This window comes from Sinocyclocheilus rhinocerous, unplaced genomic scaffold, assembly GCF_001515625.1.
Source record: "Sinocyclocheilus rhinocerous isolate Xijiao unplaced genomic scaffold, SAMN03320098_v1.1 scaffold17, whole genome shotgun sequence".
Taxonomy (NCBI): domain Eukaryota; kingdom Metazoa; phylum Chordata; class Actinopteri; order Cypriniformes; family Cyprinidae; genus Sinocyclocheilus; species Sinocyclocheilus rhinocerous.
The window spans coordinates 164,288-189,173 of NW_015634017.1; the positions used below are offsets into that span (position 1 = coordinate 164,288).

Sequence of the window (24,886 nt, forward strand, 5' to 3'; positions counted from 1 at the left end):
TTTTTTTTTTTTTTTTTTTTTTTTTTTTTTTTTTTTTTTAATGAATGAATAAATGATTTTTTTCCCTGTGATGGCAAAACCGAAACATTTATTAATGCTGAAAACTGATGTGCTGCTTACTATTGTTGTGAAAAACATGATACAGTTTTTTTGGGGTTCTTTCAGAAACAGAAAGTTCAAAAGAACAGCATTTATTTGACAGCAATTCTACATGTCTTTGTATTAATTTGATCCATTCTTGCTTAATAAAGGCCTGTTCACACCAAGGATGATAACTATAACCATAAAGGGTCACACTTTAGTTTTGGGGACCAATTCTCACTATTAAGTATGACTTTTGCCACAATTAACTCCTAATATGCTGCTTATTAATAGTTTGTAAAGTAGTTGTTAAGTTCAGGTATTGGGTAGTGTCAGTAATACTGTAACTAGTTATGTGCATGCTAATAGCTAGTTAATAGTAAGATTTGGTCCTTAAAACAAAGTGTTACCCTATAAAGATATAGTTTTAAAAATCGTTCTGAACATACAAAAGAATAGCAGAGTCAACGTGACAGATATTACAGTGAAAGCACAGAGGAATGATGTTGTTTGTTTTGTTTTGTTTTCAGCTGATTAATGAATGCAGTGCACGCTTGTAATAAACAGAACAATACTAGTTATTGTTTGTGGTGTGAATGGGCCTTAAAATTATTTTTTTTTTAATTTGTTTTTTTGTTAAAGGGGTTATATGATGCTTTTTTAAAGATCATTATTTGGTGTATTTGGTGTAACAGAATATGTTGACATGCTTTAATGTTCAAAAAACACATTATTTTTCAAATACTGTACATACTGTACATTCCTCTATGCCCCGCCTCTCTCAAACGCTTCGTTTTCTACAAAGTCCCTCCTTCCGACAAGCACAGTCTGCTCTGATTGGCCAGCTAACCCAGTGCATTGTGATTGACCGAACACCGCAAGCACTCGTCGGAAATGTAACACCCCTTACCATAATCGCGAGCTTCATCTTTCAAAATAAATATAAAGACAGAGCCCGAAAGGGGAACAGAGTCGCGCACACACACACACACACGATGCGCAAAACTCCGCATTTGAACAATCAATAGCAAATACTTAAACTAATAACAAAACAGTAGCTGATTCAGAAGCGCCAGATTGTCATAGCAAAGTCAGAATTACCTCCTCTCCTAGGTTCACGAAACGGTCATCCATAAAATGCATTGCTGTTCTGTTGTAAGTAATCTTAAAGATTCCTAAAATGCATCTACTTCTGGAAGGCCAAATAAAGTGCTTTTGCTTTCGCCTAGAAACACACAGCGTCTCCCTGACATGGCTGCTTCAACACTAACTGCGGTTACTGAAACCACGCCTTCTTTCTTTGCGTGAACATTTGGGCGCATTACGCAAATATTTCCACATAGTGAGGTAGATATGTGGGGGCGTGTTAGAACGAGCCGTTTTAGGGGGGCGTGGCAGAGTCTTAACTTTGATAAAGAATATCTCTTTGGTTTTGAGACTTTAGTCTTTGCAACTTCAGGGATCTTATCTATGCACAATCAGCTTGTAACACTCCAAAGAGAAAGGAAAACTTGAAATCGCATCATATGACCCCTTTAAATCTTACTGAGCCCTATCTTTGGTACGAGTGTACTTGTGTAAGAACGGTCTTAATTACAGTAGATGGGAATGTGCTTGTAACTCTTGCTCTCTTTGTCCAGATTCTGACGTTTATTTTGCACACTATGGTGCGAGGTTTCATTCACTCGTGTTGTGGAGGACTGTATGCTGCTGTGTGAGTATAAACACATATACAGTACACACATTCAAGTATCTGTTTATTGGCTTCCTCTAAACCTGTTGTTCAATCGCACTGGTAAGTACAGACTTATCAAATCAGATGGTTATAAAGCTGCACTTGACTGGATCAGGTTTGCCCTGTTTGTGTGTGAAGTATAGCGCAGAGTGTGTGTAAAACTCAGACCCAGTAACATGGATTATAACCAAATCACACATACGCCTTTGACCTGTCCTTTTAATGCCACAGCGCTTCATTACAATCTCAGTATTAAGAAGTGTGCAGACTTGAGACAAACTAAATGTGACCCTGGAACACAAAAGCAGTCTTAAGTCGCTGGGGTATATTTGTAGCAATAGCCAACAATACATTGTATGGGTCAAAATGATCAATTTTTCTTTTATGCCAAAAATCATTAGGATATTAAGTAAAGATCATGTTCCTTGAAGATATTTTGTAAATGTCCTACTGTATATATATCAAAACTTAGTAATATGCATTGCTAAGAACTTCATTTGCACAACTTTAAAGGCGATTTTCTCAATGTTTAGATTTTTTTGCACCAGATTTTCAAATAGTTCCAAATATTGTCCGATCCTAACAAACCATACATCAATGGAAACCTTATTTATTCAGCTTTCAGATGATGCATAAATCTCAATTTCAAAAAATGGACCCTTATGACTGGTTTTGTGCTCCAGGGTCACATATGTCTCTCTCTCACAGGTACCCGTCTAATCATTTTGGCACACTAACCGGGCTGCAGTCTATGATCAGTGCAGTGGTGGCTCTGCTGCAGCAGCCTCTCTTCATGGTTATGTTGGGAACTCTGAACGGAGATGCTTACTGGGTAAGAAATGCATATTTGTATCTTTTGTATTTAGGACTGGAAAGATTAGTCAACATAAATTGTCAACAAATATATTCGTTTGATCCTGAGCGCTGCATTGGGATTCTGTGGGATGCTCAATTTAGCACATAACGAGAATGATGGAGTAACAAACACTAGGCTTGCTGCGGTAGTCTGTGTTACACAGTGTTTGGTTGTACTCTCCTCTCAGCAGTTCATATTTAAAGCTAGAACTAAAAATGAAGTGAGCTACCTAACTAGACAACATTTCAGTTGCAAGCAGCAAACTGATCTTCTAAGATGAGTGCACTCACTGTAAGATAACTAGAAATACTGTTTAAAATGATCGAGATGCACAAGATACTTTTTTTTTCTTTAATTGAACTGATTGCATTTTTTTTTGTTAAAAAGGACATAATATTGTGAAACATTATAACAAATTAAAATAGCTGTTTTAATATGTTAAACTGTAATTTATTCCTGTGATCAAAGCTGTATTTTCAGTATCATTACTCCAGTCTTCAGTGTCACATGATCTTCAGAAATCATACTAATATGCTGATTTATTCATGTTGACAGGATTTATTTTAAATTTATTAAATTTAATTACTTAATTAATTAAAATTTATTTTATGTATTGTCTTTACCGTCATCGCATCCTTGCTGAATAAAATAATACATTTCTTTTTTTCTAAAATTAGACTCCAAACTGTATCAATAAAATATTATAATAATACTATAGAGAACATGATTTTTAACAGTCGTGAAGATTGAAACCAAATGTGACCCTGGACCACAAAACCAGTCATAAGGGTCAATTTTTTTAATTGAATTTTGTTCAATTCATTGATGTATGGTTTGTTATGATAGGACAATATTTGGAACTATTTGAAAATCTGGAATCTCAAAAAAATCTAAATATTGAGAAAATCATCTTTAAAGTTGTTCAAATGAAGTTCTTAGCAATGCATATTACTAATCAAAAATTAAGTTTTAATATATTTACAGTAGGAAATTTACAAAATATCTTCATGGAACATGATCTTTACTTAATATCCTAATGATTTTTGGCATAAAAGAAAAATTGATAATTTTGACCCATACAATGTATTGTTGGCTATTACTACAAACTGACTGGTTTTGTGCTCCAGGGTCACAAATGTAGTAGCCATTACACAGCTGGATGCTGTCTTGAAAGGTATAGCTGCCTATGTAGGCTTCTGTTTATGGGTATTTTCAATGACTAATAAGATGCTAAATTTATCCCATCAGATCAATGTGGGGCTTCTGGTCCTCTCATTGGCCGGTTTCCTGTTGCCGGGGTATTTGTTCTACCATCGCAGACACCTTCTTCAGACGAAGGCCGGAGGAAAAGCGAACGGACTCGCTCCTGTTGAGAATCAAGCTCTAAACCAGCCGCTGACCAACGGTCACGTCCCGCAGGAAGCCTAACTCAATAACAGAGCATCACGGGACTGTCACGGGACTCTTCACATTTCAGCACGCTCATTTCCCTCATTTAAACACGCAGCTTTTCCGTTTTTTGTTGTATGAGAGACATTAGGCTGATGGCTGTGAAAGCAGCATCAGATCAGTATTGTCTCTTTCGATGATCGGCTGTCTCAAAATATGAGTATTCGTCTTGAAAATCTAGAAGTCTGCCTGCGAAGCGAATGCAATGGTTTTTTAGAGAGATATTTATTGGACTGCACGCACATGGCTGTGATTGATGGACTACCTCTGTGGCTGTCTGTTCACCAAAGAGAAAGAGTGATGATTGTTGTATAATAGTGTCTGCTTTTCTGTCTTTCGGAAACTTCGGAAACAATCAACAGGAGCTTTTCAGCTGCCACCAAAGACACTGCTAATGGAGCTTTATAAACCTTCGGTTCACTACGTTAAGTGTTATCCCAAAGCTAAAACATTTCAGGCAGATTCAACGAGATTTTTATAAAGCAACAGAAATGAATGTTTGTGTGTCTATTCCGATTTTTCGGTGCATTTTAGTTTCATATAGGCACTGGAAGGGAAACGTATTTGTGTATTTCTGTTATCGTGGAGCTTAAAGTAGACGTGCTCTCTGTAAATAGCATGATGTGTATTCATATTTGCTTTAATGTGCAGGAATCAGAGTGGGTTAATTGGGTTTTTTAAAGGTCAGGAGAGGAACTGATGATGTGCTTACAGCAGTCTCTCTTTCAGATTAATGTTTTGTGTGAAACTAGTGCCTTGTGTTATTATTGAATGTCACAATTCAAATCTCACCGTGAGAGAAATGTGGGAAACCAAAGCCGTATGGATGCAATAAAGCCATATGAGATCAGAAGAGAATGTGTGAGAGGAAGAAAGCATCCAGAGTGCAAGAATATTAGATTTGAAGCACCAAAAACAATAAAATATGCAAACTGTTACTCTGCATTGTTCACTGGAGTCTTGATTGAGTTCACTTGAAGCATGTCTTCATCTGGTGGTGCTTGCAATTTAAAAAAAAAAAAAAAAAAAAACTATGGGAGATTCAATACTTTATGCAGTGTTGTATTTGTATTTCTATTATAGTATGTAATAATATTTTATATTAGCTTTTATTTTAGTTCAAGTTTTTTGTGCCTTTGTATTTCTGTTTAGCTTTATTTTTAGTAAATGAAGTTGTTTTAGTTGCCTGCATTTTTTATTTTTCATCTAATATTTACATTTTATTTTATTGTGGCTTATTTCAGTCAGTGGACAAGATTTTTAATAGTCTTAGTTAACAACACCAACACTTGTTTTATTCAGGTACAATTATTAAAAAAAATATAATAATTAATTACAAACCTGCCTATAAAAATAAGGCATATAGAGTCAAAAACGCATTTACACAATATAATAAATGCATTTAAATGGGAATTGCAAATACAAAAATAGTGTTATCTGCACTGTGAATAAAGAACCATGAATGAAAATATGAAATTATAAACAAAAATTTTAAACTTTGAATTCCTGCCGTCATAACAAGGGTACAAGTGCATGTCTTTATACTAAATCTGGAGCAGTTTATGAACAAAAAAACTCATTTTTGTTACGCTCAATTTTTGTAACCATCATTATAATTAATAAATCGGTCGAAATATTTGAAACTTGCTGTTTTCTCATGACAGGTCAGAAATAATGACAGAGTTTAATAAATCATCCACTGAAGAAAAAAAAAAAAAAGGCTCTGTATTGGCATCTTCACTCATTCACAAACTGCAGATTCCAGACATAGTAAGCAGCAGATTCTCCGTCTGAAACTGCAGCGAGCAGGGAATGCTGTCATTCTGGCCTAACCGCACATGCTGTGTGTTTTTGTTTTGTCCGTGTCTCGAGGGAGCCGATTCCGTAGTAAAGTCTGTGCTGTTTACAGTGTTTCCTATCAGTGACTTCACTAGCTCTTACTGAGCTGATTCAGACATCTCAACCACCAATGTATTTGGGAGACAAGGCTGTCCCAGTCCCCGTGATGAGGTCAGAAATGTTTTCCCGAAAAGGCCCTGTTAATTTTTTTGCATTACTATTAGTACTAGTTATTCTGAGACCTTCTTTTTTGCCAGTTTTTATGTTAGAAAACTTATCCCTGACAATATTTATCTATTTTTTTTTCTCAGAAAGAAAGGCACAGAAGCTGTTACTGCAATGACACCCTTTCAAAAGCTACTAAATTGCACCTTTTAAGTACTAAAATATACAATTTAGGTAATAATGCATACTCTTTAAGGTACTAATATGCATCTTTAGGGATAAAAACGGTACAAAGAAAGGTACCAACCCAGCGACAGCTTTTGCACCTTTTTATTTCCAGAGAGAGAGTTTTCTCACAAACTATTTAGCATATTTCCACACACAGGAACAGGAAATTAATTTGGAAAGGAATGGTATGCAACACTACACATTACAACAACAACAACAAAGGCTTTTGACTGTGGTTTCTTTGTTCAACACTGCCCTCTCCTGACTGGACAAGGGTTTGAAAAGATGCTTTATTAGTTTCCACTCACTTAAAAGTTGACCTTCTACAACAATTTGTGACTTTTTAAGAATTTATTACTTTTCATTACTCTTTTAGGTCTGGACACAAAATCCCCTGACATCTGGTTTTCCATGCAGGTGTCTTTAACAAAAAGTGATCAGACGCCCATGCCGCATAAACTATTATAAAGATTTATATTTTGCTTGTTTATTCTAAAGTCATGTACAAGATATAACTTCTTGTTACGTATTTGGCCTGTTGCCAGTCGAGTCATGCTGTGGAAAAAACTCATTTACAGCATGTGTAAAGAATAAAGTTTATTCATTCAGGTTTTCTTTACAACCAAAAAGAAAAATGGCAGAAATCTTCAACAATCAGTCTCTGTAAACATCATTCAAACACACTGGTCCATATCAGGGTCTCTAACACTGTTCAACATTCATTTACTCACACACACACACACTCTCTCTCTCTCTCTCTCTCTCTCTCTCTCTCTCTCTCTCTCTCTCTCTCTCTCTCTCTCTCTCTCTCTCTCTCTCTCTCTCTCTCTCTCTCTCTCTCTCTCTCTCTCTCTCTCTCTCTCTCTCTCTCTCTCTCTCTCTCTCTCTCTCTCTCTCTCTCTCTCTCTCTCTCTCTCTCTCTCTCTCTCTCTCTCTCTCTCTCTCTCTCTCTCTCTCTCTCTCTCTCTCTCTCTCTCTCTCTCTCTCTCTCTCTCTCTCTCTCTCTCTCTCTCTCTCTCTCTCTCTCTCTCTCTCTCTCTCTCTCTCTCTCTCTCTCTCTCTCTCTCTCTCTCTCTCTCTCTCTCTCTCTCTCTCTCTCTCTCTCTCTCTCTCTCTCTCTCTCTCTCTCTCTCTCTCTCTCTCTCTCTCTCTCTCTCTCTCTCTCTCTCTCTCTCTCTCTCTCTCTCTCTCTCTCTCTCTCTCTCTCTCTCTCTCACACACACACACACTCTCACTCACTCACTCACACAGTGGTTCTATCTCAGGCTGTTACTGTTGGGTTGAGATCCAGTAAGACCAGGGTGATCAGGACTGTGTCGATTCTAAGAGAAAAAGACAATACAGAGAAACCAGAGATGTTTTAAAATCAGTCAAAATCATTCACAGAACACAATGGCATCAGTGTTGCCAAGTCTGCCGTTTTACCACGGAATTGGGCTACTTAAACACTGTTGCCGTGGGTTGAAGCGACCCCAATAACGTGATATTTAGCCCCTGGAATGCAAATTGTACCAGGGGAACCCCGCCACAAAAAAAAACGTGTATTATGCCAACGACGATTATTATCAGTATTATAATTTTTGGGTGAACTGTCCCTTTAAATTTATCTCCAAAGTTTATGCATTTCATATTCTATTATTTCTCTAAAAATGATATAGTCTGTCCTCTAAGTCCAATCTTATTCAGTCATTTGGACTGTTTTAAGGCTTGCCCTGTGAGTCACTCACCTTTTTTTTCTTCTTGTCTTTCTTTTTCTTCTTGCGATCGGGATCATCATCCCTCTTTTTCTTCTTCTTCTTGGGGTCAGAATCTGAGGGGGTCTCTGCACAGGAAACACAGACGAGTTAATGCCCGTATGTGTTTGTGTGCATGTGAAAAACATCAGGTTTATGTGTCACCTGGTGGCAGAGGATCCTGAGGTCGGGGATGTCGGTTTTTATGTTTGCTCTTTTTCTTTGGCGGCTGTATGTGCATCAGTCTGTATTGCTCTGGAAGCTGCAACACACACAAACACTGTAAACATGAGGCTCTGAGAAGATGTTGTAAATGCTTTAGATAGTATGTTGTCTAAATAGGCAGCTCGTTAGGTTTTGAGACACAGCCGCTGTGTTAGTGCATTAGTTTACCGGGCCAGTGTGTAATCGAAATCCGGTGAGTAGAGCTCCTGTCAGCGGACTGAAAGAGTTTCCACAGACCGGAGGTTTCTCTATGAGAGAGCGCAGAGAACTGCCATCTTGAATCCCTGGACAGTCTATCATACCTGCAAGAGAGAGAACACGACTCACTACAGTACTGTGGTCAGTGTTGCCAAGTCTGCGGTTTTCCCACGGATTTGGGCTACTTTAACACTCTTTCCGAGGGATGTTTTTAATGTCCGCGGGTTGATGTGACCCCAATAACTGGAATGTAAAAATGTGTATTTACCATTGATTTTTACCAGGGGATCCCCCCTGGAAAGCGATTGGGTGGGTTTTGCTGAGAAAACCTGGCAACCCTGACCATGGTACTAACATGGAATATGTGACCCTGGAGCACAAAAGCAGTCTTAAGTCGCTGGGGTATATTTGTAGCAATAGCCAACAATACATTGTATGGGTCAAAATTATTGATTTTTATTTTACGCCAAAAATCATTAGGATATTAAGTAAAGATCATGTTCCATGAAGATACTTTGTAAATGTCCTACTGTAAATATATCAAAACTTAATTTTTGATTAGTAATATGCATTGCTAAGGACTTCATTTGGACAACTTTAAAGGTGATTTTCTCAATATTTTGATTTTTTTGCACCCTCAGATTCCAGATTTTCAAATAGTTGCATCTCAGCCAAATATTGTCCTATCCTAACAAACCATACATCAATGGAAAGCTTATTTATTCAGCTTTCAAATTGACCATTATGACTGGTTTTGTGGTCCAGGGTCACAAAATTATGTCAAGAAACCATTTGTGGCAAACATTTTCATGGAATTCAGTGGATAATATGCATCTCCTTTTCTCAAAAACAAACATATTTACTTTACCTGGTAACTCTGGTAAAAAGTTGCTCAGTTTCTCCTTCACTTTCTTGCCGCAGAATTTATTAAACGCGTGTTCCAGATTATAATGCGTGATGAGGTTCGTGTTTCCCGTCAGGTCGTTTCCAACTGAATCAAAACAAACACAAAAGATGCATCTAGTTGCAGCTTACCAAGTTGCATAACATTAGTACAAGTCACACACACGCTGTACTGTATTCCTAAGCACTACGGACGTATTTACCGGGCAGTTCTCGAAGTAAATAGAAAGGTTCGTTCATGGCTCCGGGTTTTCGCAGCGTAGGCCCCTCATCCCCGAGCTGTCCTGGAATCTGAGCCGCCACCGGCGCTTGGTTTGACGGCATCTGCGGTGGAGGTTTACCGGCGGCGAAACCCAAACCTGCTGGCCCCGTGGATGGCTGTGCGTCATTTACTCCGAACAAAGTTGAAAATATTTCCGTCATAACTTCTGAAACTAAATCAAGTATATATATTAATATAAAAAAACTACAAATAAAAAATCCGAGCGGCTGCCGGTTGCAGTCGCATTGTGTGCATCACGTGGTACACGATCATAAACGCACACTAATGATTAACAGTACACTTACAATTATTTAAAATTAATTGTTATATTTAACTCATTTAACTATTATAATGCTAAATCCGTCATATGTTTGTACTCTGGATAAAAATCAGGAACTTGACATACACTGCTGAAATAATAATAATAATTATTAATTATTAAATTACACTGCTGAAATGTCACTTGATTTTTTTAAACAAAAAACTTATTTTACAGCCATAGCTTGTGTTAATAAACAGGCTACAGTTTAATAAGCTTGCATTACTTTATTTTAATTAGGGCATTTATTGCATTAATAACCACAATATTGGAAGAAAGGGTTCCCTTGAACAAATTGACCAGTTTCCACCAATATCATATCATAAATACAATAATAAAACAATTTAATCAAAAATACAATGAAAATTAGATTACGAAGGCTTCATATAATGCAGGAGATCCCATATATGTAAATACTTAACTGTAGTTACTATGATACTTTTAGAAATTCGAGATGCCATGGAGATTTTTTATTTATTTATTGTTTATATAAGAATCTCCTCCACTGCAATGATTCCATTGTGATGTTTTTTTCCCCCATTTATTAATTCTTTATACAGAGACAATGAAACAACACTGTTAAAAAGTGCAAGAGCTGTTTAATGAAGAGTACACATATTAATGACATATTATAACACAAAATAAACCTTGCAGATGCACAATAAAATTATATTCAGGCTTCACTAAATCCAAGAAATGACCGTGGATGTTAGAGAGACCCAAAGTGTTCAGACGGGGAAAGAGTCGAGACAAAAGCTTCCAGATCTTCAAGTGATGCCTGCAGATGGAGAAGAAGAGGCAAAGCTGAATTTGTGGTAACATATGTGACCCTGCAGCACAAAAGCAGTCTTAAAGGGGTCATATGATGCGATTTCATTTTTTCCTTTCTCTTTGGAGTGTTACATGGCAATGAAACTGTGAGTGTATCAGAGAAATTTCTCGTACCCTCCATTCTTCCACTCCTGCGGCGATGTGCTGCTCTGTGTGTGTGATGTTCTCTCGGCCGGCCTGCACTTTCTGAGCAAGACCTGCGTTCTCCTTCTGGAGCTTCTTCAGCTGAATCCGCATGTACTCCTCCTGCTTCTTATAATACGACACTAAACCACTGCACACATCCTGCTCTGGAACGCCACTCGGACGCCTACGATACAAAACATGAGCCTCAACGATAACATCAGGACACATTAAATATACAAGACTCAAAAAATTTTTCATTTAGTTATGTAAGTGGGAAAATAGGAGAGATGGTAGTGTTTAGAGATTGTCAGGTGCAGTATGTAATACTGACAGCTAGCGGTTGACATGGGTACTGCAGTCCAAGTCAAAATGAAGAGTTTATTTGCAAAAACAGATAACTCATTTTCATAAATCATGTTTTTTTTTATTGTGTTATCATGTTTTATTGTGTTAGTTAGCTGTATTTTTTTTTTTACTTATTATTACTTAATCAAAACAACCCACCTGCAGTTTGACTGATATTAACTGGAATGCAGGATAAACAAAAAACACGACTTTTGAACATTTAAAAAAATGGCGTTATCTATTTTTGCTAATGAGCTCTTCAAATATTGAGAAGGGTATTCCTGCACAACTGGAGGCTGTATTTCTAGGACCCTATAGGTTTTTATTTTTGTATGTATCTATTACAGCACCTCATGTTATAGCACTTGCTATTCAATTCTGTATATTATTATTTTTTAAGGAAATATGTAGTTGTTTAATTGTATACACTTAACTATTGTCCTAGCCAACTCCTAACCCTAAACATACCCTTTGGTAACCCTCTTGAAATATTTAACCTAATTTATTTCAATATATTCTGGTTTTAAATTCCGTTTTCTTGGAAAGAAAGACGTGTCTCTTTGTGAGACTTCAGTTCATTGGTTGCAGTGCAGCGCTTCACGTCTGATGTGTGACACACTTAAAGTGCAGTAAACGGTACAACAATTGCACTACAAATTAGCGTGTTTATTAGCAGGCCAACATTTACAACATCCAGCAGCACAATGAACTGTTTTGCACAGCTAAATGAGCTAAATGGAGATTGCGGACATCGCCTCACACACTCAAATTCACGGCAGCTCTTACATTAAAAATCAGATGGAAAGGTAAAAAAGTCTAGTCTTTGCATCTGTTTGTTTGATGTTTGAATCAGGTCTCCTCTGTTGGCCGAGTTTTCCACCAACTGGCAACCCAGAGTGTTGAAATCCTATTGGTTAAACTGGCAGTGGGCGGAGTCACAGATCAAAACAAAAACAGACATTCCGACACGGAACGCACAGTTCAAAGTAGAATAACTGGCTGTGGCACAGATTAAAAATATTTTGGCCATTGCTTGTGTTTTTCATTATGAAAGACAATACGCTGTGAACTCACCATGCAGCTCGTGGCGTGTCTTTAGCAAGCTCCTCCAGTCTGTCCAGCTCTTCAAACTTCACCTGCAGGTCTCCCTCCTCAATCACAGTGGAGATTTCTCTCTAAACACACACGTCACACCACAAAACATATGAAATATCATCACTACTAAAACACAAATGCAAAAAGCTACTAGAAAGCAACATTCTGATATTATATAGACTGTTCAATGTTACACAGATCAATCCGCCAAATTACACGCATGTAATCTGTGAGATGGCGGTCTTGCGATTCTGACTTTATAACACGCAATTGTGAGAAAAAAAGTCAGAATTACCTTGTTTTATTTTTTATTTAGTGGCGGAAACGGGCTTCCATAGAAAATTCCTTCATATTAACAGTAAATTGTGCTCTATTTTTACAGACTCTTCTTAGTGTAGCATACTAACTAACTTCTAATAACACTGCTCAAAACTATAATTGTTCACAATGTAGTTTTACTAGTTTACTAGCTAACAAAAAAACTTAAAACTGTGCAGCAATGTGTGTTCCATGTTGTATTTAAAAATAGTTATTTTATATTTTAATATTATATTATTTTTATGAACAGATCTAAATCAACATATGTAAAATATATTTTTGGCTGAGATTTGATTCAGTGACAATTTTATGTCCTGATGACGTCATTTGGCAACAAATCGACCTTTCTTTAGCAACTTCCGCTGAAAATTAGCTGGCGACACTGTTTGATATACGCGTCCCGAGTCACTGGTTCGAAAACAAATGATTCGCAAAGGATTCGAAGCTTCGTTTGGAAAGCGCCCGGATGTTCTCGCCAGTCTTGTGTTTTAACCATAAACTGTATAAAAACTCTTTTCTGAAGAGCGTTTTTGAAGCTCAAAGTGGGTGGAGGCGGCCGTCGCCATCTTGGCAGCGCGTCACTCCCGGATAATCTTTACTGACAAGATGCACATTAAATATCCCATGCGATTTATCGTGCAGCCCTAAACCACGCCCACCGAGCTCGACGGTGGTGACAGTAGCGGCAATCCACCTGTCACTCAAGCCACGCCCTTAATTATGCAGAACCTTAAGGCTTGATATAATTTAAACGGATGAGTTATAAAAAAATTCACCCCCCTCACAGTTGTCATGAAGGGCAAAATTAGCTATATAGACCAAAACCACTTTTTGAACTAGGCTGTAAACATGTTTTTTTCTGCTGTAAAGTTGGGCATTTTAACATGGGGAGTCTATGGGATTGACTCCCTTTTGCAGCCAGCCTCTAGCGGCCAGTTGATGAATTACAGTTTAAGTCACTTCCGTGTTGGCTTCATGAGAGAGAGCGGGAGGTTGCCGCTTGGTTTTAACGTTATTTGTTACCTGAACTAAAGTCTGCAGCTGGCTGATGAACTGTTTGTGCATGGCTTCAGTCAGCTGAGGATTCTGCTTCGACAGAGGCTGGAAACAGTGGGAAAACCTGTCGAAACTGACACAAAGAGTGGCGCTAACTTAGTAAGAGACGACAAAAACACAATGCGAAGGAAGGGAAAAGCTGCATTTCGTACGTTAACGTACCTGGCGTTGTCCAGCAGCCACTGCAGACTCTTCTCCATCACTTTACCGAAGAGCTTGAGTCTCGGTTTAGATTGCGATGACTTAACCGAGTCATTCCGACGAGACGAACCATCGTCCACTTTATCCACACTGCTTTTAGCTGAGACGGATTCACCGCTCTTCTCGGACTCCTCCATGTTTCTGTTGATGTTTACAAAAGTGCCCGCCAACAGCACGAGCGTCACGCTACGGAAAGCGAGCAGCCGCCAGTTTCAAACCGTATACCCAAAACGCGTTTCTTCTTCTTCCTCTTTAATGGCGGATGGCATACAACTTTTAGGTGCATTACCGCCCCCTACTGATGAAGAGTGTGGGTCAAGATCATAATCTACCAAGTTTCAAGTTTTATTTGTCATGTGTACAAGTGTCAGTGACAGAATCTGCATTGAAACCCTTGAAATGCACTATATTCTAAGCCTTGAGACTATGGTTTCCTCATGTGTGCTTCTTCCTGTTACTCTATATTTACCAACAACTCGATGCATGCTACAAAACCATCTCCCTGTTCTTTCTTCTTCTTCCCATTGTTTCTGCCATCTATTCCTCACATGTTGTTTGGCTAATACCACTTTACACCTGCACTAGCAGAAAAGTCACACGGGACTTTGTGTTGTCCCTGTAAACAGAACAAAACACAGCATCTAAGTGTATTTTATACAGTACTGTGATGATTATATTTATAGGTTATGTTGTTTTAAATATGTGCAGTAAATAAATGTGTATTTTATTGTATTTATAGAAGTCTCTTATGTTCACCAACACTGCATTTATTTAATTATTAAATACAGGAAAAGCTGTCAAATATTATTACAATTTAAAATAGCTGTCTTTAATGTGAATATAACTGATTTCTGTGATGCAGCGCTGAAAATCATCTTCAGAAATGATTTTAATATGCTGATTTGCTGCTCAATTATTATTGGTGTTCAATTAATAATGTGAAAGAGTTTTTGCTTCTTAATATTTGTGTGATACATTTTTTTTGTATTTTTTGATCTATACAAAGATCACTGAACAGCATTTTTTTTTTAATTATTATAATTTTTTTTGTCAACATTATAAATGTCTTTACTCTCACTTTTGATTTTTAAAATGTATATATATTTTTTTACTTTTGGTCAGTTAAAAGAATATAAGTATTAATGTCTTCCTTTTTTTACCCCAAATCTTTGAATGGTAGTGTATCAAGGTTTCCACAAAAATATTGAGCAGCACGACTGTTTTCAACATTGATAATAATCAGAACTGTTTCTTGAGCAGCAAATCAGCATATTATTATGATTTCTGAATTAATTTACATGTGATCACATTCATCAGATGACACACATAATCACACAAGATATTCATAAATAATATTTACCTTGATGCATGGTGCTTTATTTTTTAGTGCCGTCAAACGATTAATCGCATCCAAAATAAACGTTTTTGTTTACATAATATATGCATGTGTACTGTGTTTGTTTATTATGTATATATAAATACAAACACGTGCATGTATATATTTAAGAAAAATGTGTTATGTTCAGTGTTGGGGAAAGTTACTTTTAAAAGTAATGCGTTACAATATTGCGTTACTCCATAAAAAAGTAACTAAATATGTTACTTAGTTACTTTTTATGGAAAGTAATGCGTTGCGTTACTTTTTAAATCTGGACAGGGCTTGCTTGTTTGTTTTTAAAATAAAAAAGTTATATTTTTGGCAAATATAAAAGCCTTTTCACACCAAAAGTGAAATGAATAAGCCTCAGGCTGAAGGGAAAGTACATTTACTTCCGTACAGTAGAATGCAGAAGAAGAAATTTCAACACACTTCAGCAATAAAAAAAACACACAAATGTTTGTCTAGAGTCATTTTTGCTTATTAGTATGGTTGAACTGGATCATCGAAGGTCAGAAGCAAAGACATTGGTTAATAGAATGGGATTAAATACATAAAGGATATTTGTGTTTTTTAACATTTAATTATTGCAGGTTTGCGTCATATTCTGAGTTGCATTATTTTTATTCATTTTGAGGAATACTGAATCTGTGTTTTTTTTTTTGTGAGTGAGATGAATTAATGTATATTCATATTTATTTTAGAACTACAGTAACATCTTCTGTTTTCTCTCAACATGGGGACAGGAGAGCTGTCAATCAATACATTAAAAAAAAAAGTAACTTGCGTTACTTATTTGAAAAAGTAACTCAGATATTCTCTTGTAAATTAAAAAGTAATGCGTTACTTTACTAGTTACTTGAAAAAAGTAATCTGATTACGTAACTCGCGTTACTTGTAATGCTTTACCCCAACACTGGTTATGTTTATATATTAAATATATTTATATATAATATATATCAATATGTATACTGAATGTGTGTGTAATTATATATACATAATAATACAACATATATTATGTGTACAAACAAAAACGTATATTTTGGATGCGATTAATCGTTTGACAGCACTACTTAAAATTATATATTATTTTGCATTATTTAATTCATATTATGTCATATCGCTTTATGTCAGAAACTAAGACCTTTATCCTCTTTTATCCGCTAAACTAATTATTGTGCATGCTTTTCTGTGTCGTGTGACGTGGATTGTTGAGTTTTATGCCAATTAAGTGTTAGTCATTTGCACCCATGTTTGATGATCTGTCACTCTAACACACACACTTGTGCGCTCACACTCGTTCACGAGCTTAATGACTTTGACTATGTTCACCAGGTAGAACTGCTTAAGCCTCAAATTTGGAAAAGTGGACACTGGACAATCTGGAGCAGTTGCCGAGAGGCGAGTCCATTTCTCTAGTGTCTTCCTCTCAAACTCAGCACCAGTTCAGGGATATATCATCGGCACATTTAACTTTGCAGCCCTATGCTCTCATTACAGGTATAAGGTGAAGACATGCGCTTCTGTGTTTTACAGGAAAATATAATCAGAGAGTTCAAGCTGAATGAAATACTCCAGAGATGTAAGAAACTTAGCAAGCCTGAGGAACTGAAGAAGAAAAAGACAAATAAGACTCAGTATTTATGACTGCCCTGAACCCAGACACGCTGTTCTCCCTCTGAACAGATGGACTGAATAGTGCAACACATCATCTACACAAATGCCTCACATGTGGAACCTTTCCTGTTAGCTTTAATCTCGACTACGACTTTCATTTTTAGTTTACAGGAAACTTTTTTGGGGGGAAAAAAAATGAAAAGTTACATGATTCGACACATAAACCTACGATGTGCAAACAGCTGTGTTTGCTTTCATATTCTGGCCTCTGGCTTTTTATAATAAATGCATTCAGTGCGTCTTAGGGTTTGTCCTAGGCCATATTCTTTACATTCATTCTCTGCATTGACAGGCGAAATCCTTTTTAGATTGCATTATTCTTTTACTCCAAGGGGGTCCCGCCGTGGTACTGCCGAGGGTTTTCCAATTACTGTTTGATCTAAAAATATCAGGCTTTAAACAAAAAAACAACAACACAACATTAAGTTAACTTACCCTAAAGACAACAAGCTAAATGTTTCACCGTCTCTGATTATGTAATGCAAGCATCGTAACAAAGTATGCAAATGCATGAAGATGACATTTTATTATAGGCCAGGTTTAAAATGCAATAGTCAGTTTTATCAGAGACCTACTAAAGTTTGGACATTTGATACATTGTAGCAATAGCCAAAAATACATTGTATGGGTCAAACTTATCCATTTTTCTTTTATGCCAAAAATCATTAGGATATTAAGTAAAGATCATGTTCCATGAAGATATTTTGTAAATGTCCTACTGTAAATATATCAAAACTAAATTTTTGATTAGTAATATGCATTGCTAAGAACTTCATTTGAACAACTTTAAAGATGATTTTCTCAATATTTAGATTTTTTTGCACCCTCAGATTCCAGATTTTCAAATAGTTGTATCTCAGCCAAATATTGTCCTATCCTAACAAACCATACATCAATGGAAAGCTTATTTATTCAGCTTTCAGATGATGCATAAATCTAAATTTCACAAAATTGACCCTTATGGCTGGTTTTGTGCTCCAGGGTCACATTTTTGCTCACATCAACGTCTGGCTAAAATCTAATGCAAGAGTTGGAATCTGTTTCAGGCTAATCTTTCAGACTCGGCTCACCTGAACAGGAGTGTGTTATTGAGAGCTGCTGCCACTGAACGCTCAGAAAACACATGTGAGAGATGCACAGAGGACAGTACACGTAAACGGCATGGTATGGCTTTATACACGCCTGAAAAGTATGCATGATGCGTTACAAATTAACTTTGTACATAAAGTTTCAATTTGCACACCTGTTTTGCTTTGAAAAATACTATGAAATGTACTCTTCAGAGGGCAATACCACACATAATCATCCGAGCATGACGGTTCAGTATCTGAAGGTGTACTGAAAGTTCACGTAAATAAAAGCAGTTCAGTTCAGTCTGAGTTTAAGGGTTGACGTCACCCTATGGTTTCTTTGATGGCAACAGCAGGTGTCGGTCCTATATGAGTCCAGATGTAGCCTTTTTCTGGACGAACCGGTAATGTTGGGAAAGGGCAGCTTCTGGATTTGAAATACTCTGACGGGGCGTGACACACAAACTCCAGGTACTCCATTTTTCTTGGCAAGTCCTCCTCAGGGCCTAAGCAAAGATATCCAGGATTACCAAGTCAATTTAAATATCCTTTAACAATTAATTAATCAACGCAGACCTGACATTTGGAGTAGAGCACATCTGTCTGCAATAGGGTGTGCGTCGCGATATTGACAAAATAATATCTCAATATTTTTTTAGACTTTTTTCAATAATGCTAATTAAACAATATTTTGCAGAGAGTGTTTTGTGCTGGTACCGTGGCTGGTTTATGGATAAATTGATATGACGCTAAAACAAAGTCCCTGTCTTAGCGTGCGATTCATTGAATCATTCATTCAAGCGATTCGTTCAAAACGGCTGATTCATTTAGAAACAAAGCAAATGACTGTCATTATGAGTGGATTTTTGAATCACTGACTGAAATGATTCATTCAGGAACGAAACACTGCAGTGTTGCTCTGAGATGCACAAATGTGACCCTGGAGCACAAAAGCAGTCATAAGTCGCTGGGGTATATTTGTAGCGATAGCCAACAATACATTGTATGGGTAGCTCCAGTTTTGATTGGAGCTCTTCATTGTCAAAACAGAAAAACAGACAATATTGTGTCTAAAATATAACTCACTCAATATTAACTTCTTGTTTGTTGAACAGTAGCATAAAATGAATATCACATTTGCTTGAGCAAGGAACAAAAACAGCGTGTTCCTGCATGAACTTACCAACAATGTATGTGCCAGGATCAAACCGATCTCGAGGACTGGCCTGAGTCGGGATCAGCCAAGTTAACGCCGCGCTTTTCTCACAGTACTGGTCCTGGACGAAACCACGAATCTGTGCGTAATACGGCTTACCGTCGTCCTCGTCTGTTACTTTAATGACATCTCCGGTTTGATAATAGACGCCCTGAACACAAGACGAGTAGCTTAGTGAATAAATAAGTGGCAGATAGAAAAACACTTTAAACAAACACTCTGAACAGTAGAAAGGAGTGATGATTACTAGGGCTGTGCGATATTGAAGAAAAATGCGATATGCGATAACTCATTAAATAATGCGATATTCTATATGCGATATGATACTGCTTAAAGTGCCACATGCTCAGATGAAACAGTTTTACTCAGCTGTTGCTGAGTCAGTTCTGTGAACTTCTATAACTATCTTGTGTCATATATATATGGTTATTAGTATGTATGTATGTATCAAGAGTTCCTGTAAAACCACAACAGATTCCTCGTGTTTGCGCACACTTAAGTGGTGAATAAAGCTCATTCTGATTCTGATTCTAGTAAGAAAGCACCCCTACAACAACTTATGAAAGTTAACAGTATGTGTTTTACTCGAGCATTACATAAAAATGTAATTTTAACATTAGTGTAATCATTTTAACCTGAGTTTAGGAACTGAATAATAAAATAAAAAACTGCTTAGAATTTACTCTTTGAATTCAATATGCACTGATTCTTATTTAAGCTACAAAAGTTATTTAGGTAAGAGCAGTGAGTGATTTTCTCTTTGTCTTTTGTTCATGGCCCCAAATATTGCAAGCTGTAGCGATATGCATATTGCGATATGTACATTTGCGATATTTCGATATATTGCACAGCCCTGATGATTACCTTGTAAAACATGGACTCTGATGTGACGATCGTTGACACGGACTCTGGTGCTTTGATAGGCTATGGAAATATAAGAAGAGAAGGGAAAAAAAATGCCATTGAAGCATTTTCACCCAAAAATTTAAATGCAATGAAAATATGTTCACCCTCAGGCCTGGTGCAGATGAGTTTGTTTCATAATAAGATTTAAGGAAATTTAACATTGCATCACTTGCTCACCAATGGATCCTCTGCAGTGATATTGGACTCTTATTTTAGCCAGAAGTGGATTTGTCTTAATTTGTTTCAGCTTTTGGCTTCACAAGATGTTAACTGATGGACTGGTGTGCATTACTGTGATGCTTTTATCAGCTGTTTGGACTCTCATTCTGACGGCACCCATTCACATCCATTGGTGCGCAAGTGATGCAACGCTACATTTCTCCAAATCTGATGAAGAAGCAAACTCATCCTAATCTTCGATGGCATGAGGGTGAGTGCATTTTCATTTTTGGGTGAACTATTCCTTTAACCCACATAGATACTGCAGGAAGAAAACACCCAGAAACAATCCTCAATGAAACGCACTTACATTTTTCAATTTGAAAACGTGTCGTCTACCCTTTCCTTTGGTCGAGACTTTCTTCTCAGAGGCCGGAGCTTTGTACTTGGTGCTCCGTAACCGAGCGGAGCGTCTGTGGATTTCTTGTTTGGACTATAAAATACAAGATTAGTGTCACTGGTTTTGTTTAGAAACTTTTTTTAGAAGTAAACATAATATAGTAATAAGTGCTTGATGGGGGCGACCCGCTCCATGTAGAATACTAATCAGACTAGAGTTACTTTTTTATGGATTACATGATTGCATACTATTTACACAATAGCAATAAATTATTCATAACTCATTGATTCTCCTTCATGCCATCTTTTAAATGTTCCTTTCTAAAATAGCTTATATGCACTCGGAAAGTCTTCCAGTTTTGTGGACATTCACACGAAGACCAGTCACTGTCACTGCATTTTGACCACTGGATTTACAAAAACCATTTCAGGTTTAAGAAGTGTTTGAACATTGCATCAACTACTGACGAACACATTAGTTTTAATTTGAATGATCACTCTGTAGGTTATTTAACCATGTTTTTCTATATCTTTAGAAGGTTTTTGTCTTTCAAACACATTAAAATGCACAAATTCATTATCTCACAAACGTTTTACTCATCTGATCCTCTTTCAGCTAAAATATTTTTACTTAAAGTACCCCTGAGATTTTAAAATGAGATCACATTTGCATGTTTATGGTTCTCTGACATTGGTTATGGTCACATGACATGCGGGTAAACAAATACAATAATACAAATTTTTACCAAGTGTTTTATTTTGATTGATTTTATAATGCCTTATTTTAATTTAACGTTTTTATGATTTAATTAATTATTAGCTTTTCATTAAACTCACAAACCCCAGTTTGGGAAACCTTGATGCAATATAACGTTTAATGCGCTTCATGATGTTAAAGGAGTAGTTCACTTCCAAGAACAAAAAATTACAGATAATGTACTCACCCCCTTGTCGTTATCCAAGATGTTCATGTCTTTCTTTCTTCAGTCGTAAAGAAAATATGTTTTTTGAGGTAAACATTTCAGGATTTCTCTCCATATAATGGACTTCTATGGTTCCCCCCTGAGTTTTTACTTCCAAAATGCAGTTTAAATGCAGCTTCAAATGACTCTAAACGATCCCAGCCGAGGAAGAAGGGTCTTATCTAGCGAAACGATCGGTTATTTTCTAAAAACATTTACAATTTATATACTGTTTAAATCGCTGTTTTGCCGGGTTTTTTTTGTAAAGGGCATTTGATCTTCTTTGTATGTTCACTTTGTAAACACTGGGTCGGTACTTCTGCAGCGATGTAGGACAATTTTGAAGTTGGAGGAGAAAATGAGATGGGAGTTTTTCGACATACCCTCAAAAAACATATTTTTTTTTAAAGAAAGACATTAACATCTTGGATGACGACAAGGGGGTGAGTACATTGTCTGTAAATTGTTGTTCTGGAAGTGAACTACTCCTTTAATAACAAGGAATGGAATATATATATATGGGTATGGTACAAGATTATCCTATTTAAATCAATGACAAAACGAGATACGTCGAAAGTAATCTAAAAGTAGTCTCGTTGTCTAAAACGTGTACTGTAATGGATTACATTACTAACTACATTTGTGTCATGTAATTTGTAATCAGTAACGGATTACAGTTAGTAAGTAATCTACCCAGCTCTGCTTGCAGTGTAGATTTATTCAGAAGAATTCTAGTTCAGGCTAAATGAGAGGTTGCGCGGATTCGACGTTACAAAGCAAGCCTTCAAACCTGTTTCCCTCCGCCGTTATTCTGATGGATGGCGGAGGAAGTAGATCCTCCGGAGCTTCCGCTGGTTGTGCTTTTAACCGCGCAGTTGTTACATAAAATGTCCCCCTGGTTGCCTTTTTTCCACATGGAAGAAGAGTTGGTCTTGCAGACAGCACAGCATGGTTTTAAACCGAGAGGCATGTTTGCTAAACCACGAGCAGCAGCAGCCTGCTAATGTTTTGTTTACAAGGGTCTTGTATAGTTATTTCTGAATTAAACAGTCGTTTTTCCTGTAAGAGTGCAAGCCAAAACTACAATAAATGTCGATCTAAACAGACATTCTTCATTTTGAAAACAATGAATGATAAGTCCCGTATGTTTGACCATTGGGGGAAAACAACATCCGGGAGGAGAATTTGTGAATGTCATAATAAAGGTCCTGATTCAGCGAGTCTTACTTTCAAAATAAAAGTCTGGGGAAAAGTCTTCACTTGAGGGCGCTGTTTAAAGGGGTCATATGATGCTGCTAAAAAGAACATTATTTTGTGTATTTCCTTTAATGTCATTACACTTTAAGAAAGCAGGTATGTTGCATTTTTTTTTTTATTATGAACCACAACACAAAGGACTGTATTTTAAACTTTTTAATCCAAGCAAATCTTTAGCAGTACTGTTTGGCTACACATCATGCAAAACAGGGAACATAACAAGTAAACAGCAAATGACAATTTAAGGTTAATGCTTACATTAAAAAATATATAATCATCAAATCAAATACAAAATACCACCACCATAGATACTTAAATAAACAATAGCTAAAAAAATACACACAACGGTGAGATTAAGATGTAAAAACTGGTCATTACTTACAACACAAGATGGTTTAATCAAAACGGGCGATCACTTTTAATTTAAAATGGTTACTGGAAAAAAAGCCAGGTTATGCAATAACTATAATCACCAACTCTAGATGGTCTATTATTTCTTTCACCTTATATCATGATGCCATTTAAAGACACAATAAAGTACAACAATTGTGTAAAATGAAAAAAGAAAAAGATCATCAGTGTGAGCACAGCAGAATTTGAAAAAAGAAAAAATCTCTTCATATGAAACCTTCCAACAATTATGTATAAGTAATAGAAATCAAACTACAGTATTTATGATTGTTATAGATTGTGAAATGCGCATTGTGCATTCTGCACTCACATTAAAGGAATAGTTCACCCAAAAATGAAAATATGCTGAAAGTTTACTCACCCGCAGGCCATCTGAGATCAGGATGAGTTTGTTTCTTCATCAGATTTGGAGAAATGTAGCATTGCATAACTGTCTCTGCAGTAAATGGGTGCCGTCAGAATGAGAGTCCAAACAGCTGATAAAAACATCACAATAATCCACAGCACTCCAGTCCATCAATTAACATCTGGAGAAGACAAAAGCTGAAACAAATCCAGCATTAAGATGTTTTAACTTTAAACTGAGTCCATAATCTATAATAACACTTCCTCCAGTGAAAAAGTCTGTGCTTGATCTGTGCAGATTTCTCTCCTGATTCAGACCAGACCACTTTGTCACTGGAGGAAGCGTTATTATGGATTATTATGGACTGTATTTTAGCTGGAAGCAACAGTTCTAGGCAGTAGTTAAAAAGTAACTCAGAAGTGAATTATTGTTATGTTTTTATCAGCTCTCATTCTGACGGCACCCATTCACTGCAGAGCATCCATCACTGAGACACTGATGCAATGCTACATTTCTCCAAATCTGTTCAGATGAAGAAAAATGTTTAGGTGAACTACTCCTTTGAACATGCCATGAAAACAAATGTATTAGTGTTTTAAAATGAAGCAAAATGAAGAGGGCTGTTCTGGTCTTGATGCTGGCTTCACAGAAACTGAAAATGTCCACCTACTTTACATCAGATATGAACGTCAATTTGCTGCGTCTTTCTAATGTTAATAAATCCATAATATTTACACATAAGTGTACCTAACGTTAGCAATAACCATATGATGGCTTTTCCTACACAATAAACAGGCCAATAGGTGTTATTCTCTATGCTTCTATTGACATGTGAATCTTGGTGAGGCTCATTAGAAGGTGGCTGGAGAGAAGGCCTGCACTCCAGCACTGTAGCATTACCTCGGCGGACTGTGTGTTGGCACGGCCGAGGATAAGCTGAATAAATAAGCTTTCCATTGATATCTGGTTTGTTAGGACAATATTTGGCTGAGATACAACTATTTGAAAATCTGGAATCTGAGGGTGCAAAAAAATCCAAATATTGAGAAAATCATCTTTAAAGTTGTCCAAATGAAGTTCTTAGCAATGCATATTACTAATCAAAAATTAAGTTTTGATATATTTACGGTAGGACATTTA

General features: G+C 36.7%; 4 protein-coding genes across 5 annotated transcripts in view; 1 reads left to right on the forward strand and 3 right to left on the reverse strand.

Annotated features, from left to right (window-relative positions):
• The window catches only part of LOC107745090 (large neutral amino acids transporter small subunit 3-like), a 17,815-nt gene extending 12,634 nt beyond the window's left edge, over nucleotides 1–5,181 (forward strand). The window contains exons 12-14 of the mRNA XM_016558921.1: nucleotides 1,722–1,795; nucleotides 2,525–2,648; nucleotides 3,921–5,181. Coding sequence (XP_016414407.1) covers nucleotides 1,722–1,795; nucleotides 2,525–2,648; nucleotides 3,921–4,100 — 378 coding nt within the window. The 3' untranslated portion in view covers nucleotides 4,101–5,181. The remainder of the gene's footprint in view (nucleotides 1–1,721; nucleotides 1,796–2,524; nucleotides 2,649–3,920) is intronic.
• LOC107745077 (mediator of RNA polymerase II transcription subunit 19-A) lies at nucleotides 1,054–9,953 on the reverse strand. Of its 2 annotated transcripts, XM_016558907.1 has the most exons (8): nucleotides 9,616–9,953; nucleotides 9,378–9,500; nucleotides 8,480–8,613; nucleotides 8,252–8,348; nucleotides 8,081–8,175; nucleotides 7,581–7,675; nucleotides 7,083–7,102; nucleotides 1,054–1,075 (listed from the first exon to the last, which is right to left on the reverse strand). In XM_016558907.1, the coding sequence occupies exons 1-6, from the start codon at nucleotides 9,833–9,835 to the stop codon at nucleotides 7,610–7,612; spliced, it is 735 nt and encodes a 244-aa protein (XP_016414393.1). In that variant the 5' UTR covers nucleotides 9,836–9,953; the 3' UTR covers nucleotides 1,054–1,075; nucleotides 7,083–7,102; nucleotides 7,581–7,609. The 2 variants fall into 2 exon arrangements, with proteins under 2 accessions (XP_016414393.1, XP_016414392.1); XM_016558906.1 differs by lacking the exons at nucleotides 1,054–1,075; nucleotides 7,083–7,102 and having other exon boundaries at nucleotides 7,554–7,675.
• Nucleotides 9,954–10,573: 620 nt separating this feature from the next.
• On the reverse strand, nucleotides 10,574–14,191 carry LOC107745079 (polyamine-modulated factor 1-like). Its single transcript, XM_016558909.1, has 5 exons — nucleotides 13,927–14,191; nucleotides 13,732–13,837; nucleotides 12,370–12,470; nucleotides 10,939–11,134; nucleotides 10,574–10,771 (listed from the first exon to the last, which is right to left on the reverse strand). The coding sequence occupies exons 1-5, from the start codon at nucleotides 14,100–14,102 to the stop codon at nucleotides 10,703–10,705; spliced, it is 648 nt and encodes a 215-aa protein (XP_016414395.1). The 5' UTR covers nucleotides 14,103–14,191; the 3' UTR covers nucleotides 10,574–10,702.
• A 3,779-nt stretch (nucleotides 14,192–17,970) lies between these two features.
• Nucleotides 17,971–22,881, reverse strand: LOC107745078 (GATA zinc finger domain-containing protein 1-like). The gene is made up of 6 exons (XM_016558908.1): nucleotides 22,779–22,881; nucleotides 22,523–22,716; nucleotides 20,742–20,864; nucleotides 20,171–20,230; nucleotides 19,274–19,457; nucleotides 17,971–18,596 (listed from the first exon to the last, which is right to left on the reverse strand). Exons 2-6 carry the CDS (start codon nucleotides 22,700–22,702, stop codon nucleotides 18,415–18,417), a joined length of 729 nt encoding a protein of 242 aa, XP_016414394.1. The 5' UTR covers nucleotides 22,703–22,716; nucleotides 22,779–22,881; the 3' UTR covers nucleotides 17,971–18,414.
• Nucleotides 22,882–24,886: the final 2,005 nt, after the last annotated feature.